This window comes from Electrona antarctica, assembly GCF_951216825.1.
Source record: "Electrona antarctica genome assembly, chromosome: 20".
In the NCBI taxonomy this organism is placed as follows: Eukaryota; Metazoa; Chordata; class Actinopteri; order Myctophiformes; family Myctophidae; genus Electrona; species Electrona antarctica.
The window spans coordinates 28402232-28413344 of record NC_136801.1 but is presented as its reverse complement, the minus strand read 5'-3'; the positions used below and the strand labels follow the sequence as shown (position 1 = coordinate 28413344).

General features: G+C 43.4%; 1 protein-coding gene across 2 annotated transcripts in view; it reads left to right on the top strand.

The window, feature by feature from the left end:
• tnikb (TRAF2 and NCK interacting kinase b) overlaps positions 1–11113 on the top strand; it is a 75859-nt gene that overhangs the window by 5105 nt on the left and 59641 nt on the right. For both annotated transcript variants that reach the window (XM_079490325.1, XM_079490326.1), the window contains exon 2: positions 10241–10306. In XM_079490325.1, the coding sequence (XP_079346451.1) occupies positions 10241–10306 (66 nt within the window). The remainder of the gene's footprint in view (positions 1–10240; positions 10307–11113) is intronic.

Genomic DNA, 11113 nt, shown 5'->3' with positions numbered 1-11113 from the left:
AAGCACATACACACAGAAACAAAACCTTATAACCAAATATTACAAAAAGCAGGTGCATATGCCTTCCTCTAGTGTGAGGTCATTCAACTTCAATTTGTTTTGACAATTATTCCATAAATGTGGAGCATACACCCTGAAGGCAGTATCTCCCAATTTAGTAGTAGTTTTTGGTACCTTCAACAAAAGCGTATCTTGTGATCTGGTACCATAAGCTGATGTATTGAGATCTAGCAGTTTTGTTAAATACAGAGGTAGTTTACCAATTAGTGCTTTATACGTGAACAGGGTAGCATGTTGTTTCCTTCTAAGAGCCAGAGAAGACCATTCTACTGAGATATATAGTGCACAGTGATGTGTCTGAAACCTGCTCCTGTAATAAAGCGGAGTCCAATTCCCTTCATTATGGCACCTATATAATATTACAGTTGAATCCTAACAGTTTCATTTGTGGTAGTTATCAGACAGCAACACATGATGAAACAACAGCACACAATAACATTATGAGTTTCACTTTCGATTTTAATAACCGGGCATTTCTTGGTGCAGACTATGGTGCTGTAGTTATGTTATGTTTCGTGACATCATGGATTTACAGTATAGCCGCACGATCTGGTATTGGACTACTTACAGTTGTTCTTAAACCTTTTAATTTTAAGGACCCCACATAGATTGTCAGTGCATTGTGTTGCGTCGTACTTAGTTCAAAGGTTATCCAAAGTCCAATAAACAGGCTGTAAACATAACTCATGGGACCTTAAGAACTGGCATATTTTAATGACTACCGGGATACATATCCCAAAATGAATGGGTCCACGACTCCACGTGATATGATATGAATATGAACAGAAAATGTTCAGAATAAAATAAAACAGTTATCCTCCGATCTTGGTGCTGAGCCAAACTGTTAAACTAACAGATATCATGAAGAAAAGCAAAGGCCCCACAACTCACTTTGTAATGCTCCAAGTATTTATTCACAATCACAGCAGGCAGGACATACAACGTTTCGACCGGTATTGGTCTTTCTCAAGTATATGAATACTTGAGAAAGACCAATACCGGTCTAGTATTCATATACTGGACACCGTATATGAATACTTGAGAAAGACCAATACCGGTCGAAACGTTGTATGTCCTGCCTGCTGTGATTGTGAATAAATACTTGGAGCATTACAAAGTGAGTTGCGAGCCTTTGCTATTCTTTATGAACAGCAAATGAACATGGATAAAAGCAGATATGACTTGTTATATCGCAAATCTATTATCCGCTCCATATCAGTCCGTTGGTCGGGGCACCCCTTGAAGCACAGATCAGAGGTGTCGTCTGTCCTGGAGAGCTCTCACATGTCTCTCCTTTTTCAGACACTATATAGAAATCTTCCTGTCTCTCTGTGACCTTGCTAAGCACAGTCAGCTAGGGTGCACACTCTTATAAGTAAAGTCAGATTCTAAAAATGTCTTCTACATCCTGACAGTTTTCTGAAAAAGCTATGTTTCTATGTCAGTCGTTCTTCGATTTTTCAAAAATAGCAGACCTACAAGCTCGTAGCGCGCCACTCGGTGGCGCGCTATGAGCTTGTAGATCTGCTATTTTTCAATAGCTAAAGCATAACATAATGCGAACACCAAAAGGGGTTCCCGCCCAAAATGGGTTAAAGGTCTATCTCATCAATTGTCAGAACATTGTCAGTGAGAAAGGGGGGCGGGACATTTTGCCAAGGTGTTATATGTTAATTATATTCCGAATCAATTAAAACTGTATTAGCGGACTCAGGTCCAAATACAAGGTACAAAGGAATAGACAAAAGAAAATGACAGGCAATACAAAATCATTCCTCAATTATACAATTCCTCTGCTGGACACTTCTTTTCAGTAGCAAAGCAGTGGAATTAGCAAGGCTAATCAGTGAATAAATTAATAAAACCTGCAGGGAAAACATGCATTTTCAGAAAACCTTCTACTGTAGATACAGTAGACACTCTTACTGTAGACCCTGTTCTAGAGATAACTTGTCCTTCTTTGGCCATGGCTTAAAACCCATTTTGGGCGGGAACCCCTTTTGGTGTTTTAAACATTATGTTATAAATTAGCTATTGAAAAATAGCAGATCTACAAGCTCATAACGCACCACCGAGTGCCGCGCTATGAACTTGTAGGTCTGCTATTTTTGAAAAAACGTCAAAATGTTCCTCAAATCTTTGAATATATATTCTTTCAGAGTTTCAGTTTTTAACTCAAATCTTTGTCCCTGGAACAACATATTTTCAGATGGGGGTCGGTGGAATATTACATATAATTTTTGGGGTCCTTGACATATTGAGAACCACTGATATAGAAATATGAGGTTTGTTCAGAAAATTGTCATGATTTAGAAGACATTTTTTAAATTTCGACGTCAGGCCTAAATGTACCACAGTGTATTTATATTGTCCTGTTGCTAAGCTTCATGATTAATCTTCCCATAACTCTTGTGAGGAAAAAAAGAAAGATCTTTAGCCGCTGAGTCTGGGCTCTTTTTGTTACTACGTAAATGAAAGTAATTGTTTGGAGCCACAGTTCACCACCATTCTGCCCGTTCATTATGGCTGTGTAAGGTGTTGAAGTAAAGGTCACTTCATGCCTGGTCTCTGTGCCTTATCGTGTGAAAGCTCAGCAGATGTGTCATCTGGAACCCTGCTTTGTTTGTTCATGAACCTCGAGTTGTGCCTGAATAGGGAACATTTACTAATTACACCAGCCTGACATTCAATACTTTAAGGCAGGGGTTCTCAACGTTTTTGGCCGGGGACCCCCGGAAATGCTTTGGCAATGTCTCGGGACCCCCGCCCCGCCCCCTCCCGACCCCCAATATAAATTGACTGCTACAATAACCTTAAACCATTTTGGGCGGGAACCCCTTTTGGTGTTTTAAGCATTGTTATAATGTAGCTATTGAAAAATAGCAGATCTACAAGCTCATAGCGCGCCACCGAGTGGCGCGCTACGAGCTTGTAGGTCTGCTATTTTTGAAAAAAGTGAAAATAAAATTTAAAAATAAATCTTTTTTTTTTTTTTTTTTTTTTGAAAATTATTTGGGGACCCCCTAAAATAATTTGGCGACCCCCCGAGGGGTCGCGACCCACGGGTTGAGAACCCCTGCTTTAAGGCATAGTATGTAACTTTGCCCTGTATTTACACATCATTTCACCCATAATTTTGCTCTATACCAGCAGCCACTGGAGTAGTGTGCTGGTGTTTACCTGCAGAAACACATTGTCCTATGGATGTATTTAGGTGTTTTCACTGTTTGTTTTGGTAGACAGGGATGTTTTTGGGCCAAAGAAAATGTATGTATGTATGTATGTTACATACTATTACTACGCCTTTAAAACCAAACTTGCATAGTGTATAACCAACCAGTGTTCTGTGATTCAGAGTGTCCTTGACACTTGGCACCGTGGTGGTGCCATCCATTTCCGCTTCAGTTTCAAGGCTGCATGTGCACCACTTGACTCTATGCCAGGGGTATTAACAACACCCATCCCACCTACAGTACAGTGCAATGTTGTGCCAAACCTGCATTATCTGTTGAGTTGAGAATGCATATACACAGATTCATACAGTACCAGTCATTTCGATGCCTGGTCCTGCTTTATGATCTTCTTCGCTGAGCGTCGCAGTCCCGCCCCCTACCAGGGCCCAGGAAATGATTCCCCGTTCATTTTCCTCATAGACATTTCAAAAAGTATTTATTTAAAGACCTTTTAAGCCTCGTACAAAGCCAACTCGAGTTGTGACAAATCATGACAACAAACACAATTGTTTGGGCCGAACAAATAATTAGAAAGAAGAAAAAAACGGCACCTTTTTTGTTGTTTTTCTTCTTTGTAATTATTTGTTTGGTCTGTTGTGATGATTTGTCACAACTCGAGTTGGCTTTGTACGACGCTTAAAAGGTCTTTAAATAAATACTTTTTGAAATGTCTATGGGAAAAATGCATTGGGAATTATTTCCTGGGCCTGGCGTCGTCATGAAAGGGGGCGGGACTGCGACGCTCTATTATGTGGGGCATGTATTTAGTAAGTTGCACACATACTTTTGAGAGGTCGTTGTCAAACGACTGCAGCTGGAGGGGCATGCAGAGCCCATACTTCATGTGGGATGGCTGGCTTCTCAACAAAAGCCATATGACCAAAACAGTCTGCCCTCCACATTGCAGTCTCAAATTGAGTTTGAGTTTTCAAAACCCATTTCTTCTCGTCGAGTTCTGGATAGGTATGGTACTGGTAGGCTGTTGGTAACTTGGTATAGCTTGCTGTAGTTGCATGGTTTTTAGCAGAGGTGGTTTTGAGAGCTGCCTGGCTTACCTGTACACATTTTATGCAATCTTTCATATTAAAAGAGCATTCAGTGATTTGGGTGATTTGGGTGATTTGGATTTTGGGTGATTTGGATTTGGATTTTGGGTGATTTGGAAATATCCCCGGTAACAAGATGTGCACATGCACGCACTACAGTGGGGAGACGCGCAACAGGCCAACAGCACACACACCAAGGCCTGCCCCCGCTCAATCATGATTGGCGGAAGGCCCCTCTCTATCCTGATTGGATGAAGGCTGGGCCACCTAGCCAAAAACGAAACCTACGGTTTTTGACCCCAGGGGTACACTGGGGACATGGAGGAACTCCTTATATGGTCAGCACACTCTATAGTAGGGAGGATTATCACAACAAAACAAAACAAGTGATCTTTGAATTAAGTGAAATCACTGAATATACCTTTAATAAAAATACCGTAAAGCACACATTTCTCCGTTTTACTACCCTGCCACTATAGAGCGTCGCAGTCCCGCCTCCTACCCGGGACCAGGAAATGAAATCCAATGCATTATTCTCATAGACATTTCGTAAAGTATTTATTTAAAGACGGTTACGCCGCGGACAAAGCCAACTCGAGTCGTGACAACTCATGACAACACAAACAATATTTTGGACCAAACAAATAATTAGAAAGAAGAAAAAAACGGCAGGTTACAACACTTTTTTTGTTGTTTTTCTTCTTTCTAATTATTTGTTTGGTCCAAAATATTGTTTGTGTTGTCATGAGTTGTCACGACTCGAGTTGGCTTTGTCCGCGGCGTAACCGTCTTTAAATAAATACTTTACGAAATGTCTATGAGAATAATGCATTGGATTTCATTTCCTGGTCCCGGGTAGGAGGCGGGACTGCGACGCTCTATAAGGTTTCAGATCCCTGCTCTATTAATTTCTGGCCCCCTCAAGTATAATCAGCTGGTTTCTATGCCAACCGCACTCACACATTTATTTTTGACAAATGCTCTTTGAGTGTGAATTAAATACAAATTAAGCCCCCTGAAAAGGTATTTGGCTAAAGGTGACATACCATTATCTCCACTGGCACTTCACTTTAATTATTCTCAAATAATCACCCTCAGTAATCCTAAAAATCCTCCAGATCATTAGGTGACATTTAGACTAATGTTCCACCCCAATAGTGATAAAACCAGACACGTCAATAAGAAGGATCTCATTTATTCCATCTTACCTGGATCCTGTTCTGAATTTTACTATAATTGGAACATAGGAGAAAGATCGAGGCTTATGTTGCTTTTACAAATAATGCTTATATATTTCAACCAGTACAGCAATATTGTTTTTTTAATTCAAAGTAATTAGTAACACTACTGCATCTGTCTAGAAAGAACGAAAAGAGTAGAAATCCGATTTGACTACCGTCAAGAGAAATGTCGGCTGGAACATTTTTGCTTTACTGTGAATCATGAAAGGGTGGCCATGGTAAGAATACGTGATTTTAATATATGATTAGTGATTGCAGGATTATTTCAAGGTGGATCATTTGAGGTTAACAAGAGATGTGGGGCCCTGTCTTGCACTTGGAATTTGTCACATCTGCTCTTTATAGCGCCACCAGGAGGCCGACATGTACATTTTTTTTTTTCCTATTACTCCTTTATCCAAATTTCACTCAAATCGGTACACATGATCTCTACAGTCATGTGATCAAGACGGGTTTGTTTGATTTCTCATATTATATATAGTATATATAGTCCAGTATAGACCACACCTCTCTACTGTTGGTCAGTGGGAACTGTAGTCCAGTATAGACCACAGCTCTCTACTGTTGGTCAGTGGGAACTGTAGTCCAGTATAGACCACAGCTCTCTACTGTTGGTCAGTGGGAACTGTACTAGTCCAGTATAGAGCGTCGCAGTCCCGCCCCTTACCATGGACCAGAAATGATTCTCCGTTCATTTTCCTCAGACATTTCAGAAAGTATTTATTTAAAGACGTTTACGCCGCGGACAAAGCCAGCTCGAGTCGTGACAAATCATGACAACAAACACAATTTTTGGGGCCGAAAAAATAATTAGAAAGAAGAAAAAAACACTTTTTTTGTTGTTTTTCTTCTTTGTAATTATTTGTTTGGTCCAAAATATTGTTTGTGTTGTCATGAGTTGCCATTGAGTTTGAGTTTTCAAAACCCATTTCTTCTCGTCGAGTTCTGGATGGTACTGGTAGGCTGTTGGTAACTTGGTATAGCTTGCTGTAGTTGCATGGTTTTTAGCAGAGGTGGTTTTGAGAGCTGCCTGGCTTACCTGTACACATTTTATGCAATCTTTCATATTAATAAAAATACCGTAAAGCGAGTTGCCACGACTCGAGTTGGCTTTGTCCGTGGCGTAACCGTCTTTAAATAAATACTTTCTGAAATGTCTATGGGAAAAATGCATTGGGATTCATTTCCTGGTCCATGGTAGGGGGAGGGACTGCGACGCTCTATAGACCACAGCTCTCTACTGTTGGTCAGTGGGAACTGTAGTCCAGTATAGACCACAGCTCTCTACTGTTGGTCAGTGGGAACTGTAGTCCAGTATAGACCACAGCTCTCTACTGTTGGTCAGTGGGAACTGTAGTCCAGTATAGACCACAGCTCTCTACTGTTGGTCAGTGGGAACTGTAGTCCAGTATAGACCACACCTCTCTACTGTTGGTCAGTGGGAACTGTAGTCCAGTATAGACCACAGCTCTCTACTGTTGGTCAGTGGGAACTGTAGTCCAGTATAGACCACACCTCTCTACTGTTTGTCAGTGGGAACTGTAGTCCAGTATAGACCACAGCTCTCTACTGTTGGTCAGTGGGAACTGTAGTCCAGTATAGACCACAGCTCTCTACTGTTGGTCAGTGGGAACTGTAGTCCAGTATAGACCACAGCTCTCTACTGTTGGTCAGTGGGAACTGTAGTCCAGTATAGACCACAGCTCTCTACTGTTGGTCAGTGGGAACTGTAGTCCAGTATAGACCACACCTCTCTACTGTTGGTCAGTGGGAACTGTAGTCCAGTATAGACCACAGCTCTCTACTGTTGGTCAGTGTGAAGAATCTGTATAACGGTGTAAAGTAACTATAAGTACATTTACTCACGTACTAAAGTTTGAGGTATTTTCTTTTTAATTTGCTGGAGTATTTCCAATTTTACTACTACTCCACTATATCTCAGAGGCAAATATTGTACATTTACTCCACTACAATTATTTGACAACTTTAGTTACTAGTTACTTTGTAGATTTAGATTTGATTACAAATCATACATTAACCACTTCGGCCCTATATACAACATTGCGGCCTTTGAAAATAGCTGATCTACAAGCTCTTAATAGATTTTGTACATAAAGTTGTGAAATGGGAAATTCGGCATGAGTACTTTCTACTTTTGGTGCTTTAATTACATTTTGATACCAATCCTTTTGTGCTTGGTTACCCAGGGACTTTTACTTTGTATTTACATTGCAGTATTGATACTTTTACTTAAGTAAAACAATGTGAGTACTTTCCCCACCACTGTAACTACAGTCTTCTACTGTGAGCCACTGGAAGGATCCGCCCTGTACAAACACACGCTATTAGAGGTCAAAGGTCTTCACCCCAAAGTCAGCTCAGATCAGCCAATAGTGAACCCCATACTTTAGTAGACTGGAGCCCCCCAGGGGTCTATACCAAGGGGCCAGTGAGGCTATTCAACGTTGAAGCTCTGGGCCCTAGTGGTAGGAGGAGGGACTACAGGCGGACCCGTGGATTCATGACCGGGAAACCCCGTGCAGCTGGGCTTTAACATTGAGCGCTCGGTTGCACTTCCGCATTTGACCACCAAAATTTGGTGGTCAAATGCGGAAGTAGACGTTCTGAGACGGTACTTCCGGCAGTCTTCTGGGTGCTTCAAAACGCCACTGAGCAACTTCCACTGACATGAATAGCTGGGGGGGCGGAGCTTCGCGCCAGTTCAGTCTCTATCCTTTTATATACTCTATGGTCTATACTAGCAGGCACACTCCTGTTGTGGATCTATAGAGCGTCGCAGTCCCGCCCCCTTTCATGACGACAACAGGCCCAGGAAATAATTCCCAATGCATTTTTCCCATAGACATTTCAAAATGTATTTATTTAAAGAAGCCAACTCGAGTCGTGACAAATCATGACAATAAACACAATATTTTTGGACCAAACAAATAATTACAAAGAAGAAAAACAAGAAAAAAAGTGTTGTAACCTGCCGTTTTCTTCTTCTTTCTAATTATTTGTTTGGCCCGAAAAATTGTGTTTGTTGTCATGATTTCTCACAACTCGAGTTGGCTTTGTACGACGCTTAAAAGGTCTTTAAATAAATACTTTTTGAAATGTCTATGAGGAAAATGAACGGGGAATCATTTCCTGGGCCCTGGTAGGGGGCGGGACTGCGACGCTCTATAGGGCAACACACACACAGCGTAGCAGCACAGTATCGACGCGCGTGAAGTGCCGCCCATCAGGGCCACCCAATAAGCACCGATAGGACGCGACGCGCTGGCGCGCGGCTGCCACGTTGTGATAACAATTCAATCTTTTTTCACAGCGCAGCAACGCCTGGAAATAGAACAGCGGCGCATTGGAGTGCAGGGCGAGGCGTGAACGCGCGTCTGATGCCGTCGGTGTGGCATAAGGTCCATTGAAAACAATGTTTCGACGCGCGCCGTTTGCAGCCTGTGTGTGTTGCCCTCATATCTCTTCAAGCTCAAAACGCGCTGCAATGCGACGTGCTGTGAGCCTGTAGGTATCTGCTATTTTAGCTGCATGTTTGCCCCAGAATAGGGATTGTTGTAGTAATTGTTCATGTGGCGAAAACAGGATTGAGTGCCAAGATTTACCCAGCTTTAGGGAATCAATCCCGCAACCCCTCTGGTTACGAACATGTAAGGAATGTGAGGGAAAAAAAATCTAAAATGTATAACAAATGTTGACTGCCTTATTATTGTTTTCTTCTTGTTTTTTGTTGTTTGGCTCTTGTTTTTCTTCTTTGTTTTTGGCTTGAACTTCTTGTGGGGGAAAATGAGATATATGAGATACTGGATATGTGTTGCACCTGGACCGCTATGTGTGTAGCACGCCACCGAGGTCCTGCACCTGGACCGATATGTGTGTAGCACGCCACCGCTATGTGTGTGTAGCACGCCACTGCTATGTGTGTAGCACGCCACCGCTATGTGTGTAGCACGCCACCGAGGTCCCCATATAAGTGACAACATTGTCTATGTATGTAATTTACGCTGAGGAAGGCCTACGGGCCAAAACGTCCGTTTGTTGCTGCTGCTGCTGCATGCTAGGGTTAAACCTTTAATAAACAAAGAATCTTAAAGCCTCTCACATTCAGTTGGTTTGTCACACACACACACACACACACACACACACACACACACACACACACACACACACACACACACACACACACACACACACACACTCACACTCACACACACTCACTCACACAAGAGAGTGTGACAACAATAACCAGTAAGATGCCCTGAGGGCGAGAAACGCCCTAAAACCTTGCCCTAAAAGGCTGCCACAGTCAAGCGACAGCAACGAAAGGAGATCAACCATCATCAAACAGGCCGTTCCACATCCCACCCCCAGCACCTCACAACAATGCACAAAAGTGGGTGGTTCCAGAATTGGTCTTTTCAGTCATCTGAGGACCCACAATAAAGACCAATCAGGAGGACCATCATACTCGACACCGAGTGATCGCCGATGATGATGATGACGTTGTGTGTCCGACATGTTATGTCAAATTCCAGAAGGAATTCCTTAGTCCATCTTGGATCACATTTCATTAAATTTCTCTCTGTCTCCCTCTCTCTCTCTCTCTCTCTCTCTCTCTCTCTCTTTCTCTCTCTCTCTCTAGGATCCAGCTGGTATATTTGAACTGGTGGAACTTGTTGGCAATGGTACCTATGGACAGGTCTATAAGGTAAGGCTTCATTGTTATTCACAATTCACGCACGCACGCACACACGCACGCACGCACGCACGCACGCACGCACGCACGCACGCACGCACGCACGCACGCACGCACGCACGCACGCACGCACGCACGCACGCACGCATAATTCACATTATTGTAGGCCCTGACCCTAAGCTACATCTGGCTAGCTCAGGAATGCTAGCGCGACTACCGCGTTCATGCATCAGCCTGGGTGACGGCAGACTGCAGGGCGATAAGCGACCGTGTTCATGCATCAGCCTGGGTGACGGCAGACTGAGGGCGATAAGCGACCGTGTTCATGCATCAGCCTGGGTGACGGCAGACTGAGGGCGATAAGCGACCGCGTTCATGCATCAGCCTGGGTGACGGCAGACTGCAGGGCGATAAGCGGCCGAGTTCATGCATCCGCCTGGGTGACGGCAGACTGCAGGGCGATAAGCAACCGCGTTCATGCATCCGCCTGGGTGATGGCAGACTGAGGGCGATAAGCGACCGCGTTCATGCATCCGCCTGGGTGACGGCAGACTGCAGGGCGATAAGCAACCGCGTTCATGCATCCGCCTGGGTGACGGCAGACTGCAGGGCGATAAGCAACCGCGTTCATGCATCCGCCTGGGTGACGGCAGATTGCTGGGTGAGCACTGACGCTTTGGCATGGGGGGTCAGATCAGCATATGGAATGAATTCTGTACTGACCATATATGGAGCGTGTCTTGAGTGTACAGGGTTTGATGAGGGCCCAGTTAGGGCCGGGCCTTCATTTTCGGGCCTGTTGAGATTGAGAACTCTAGT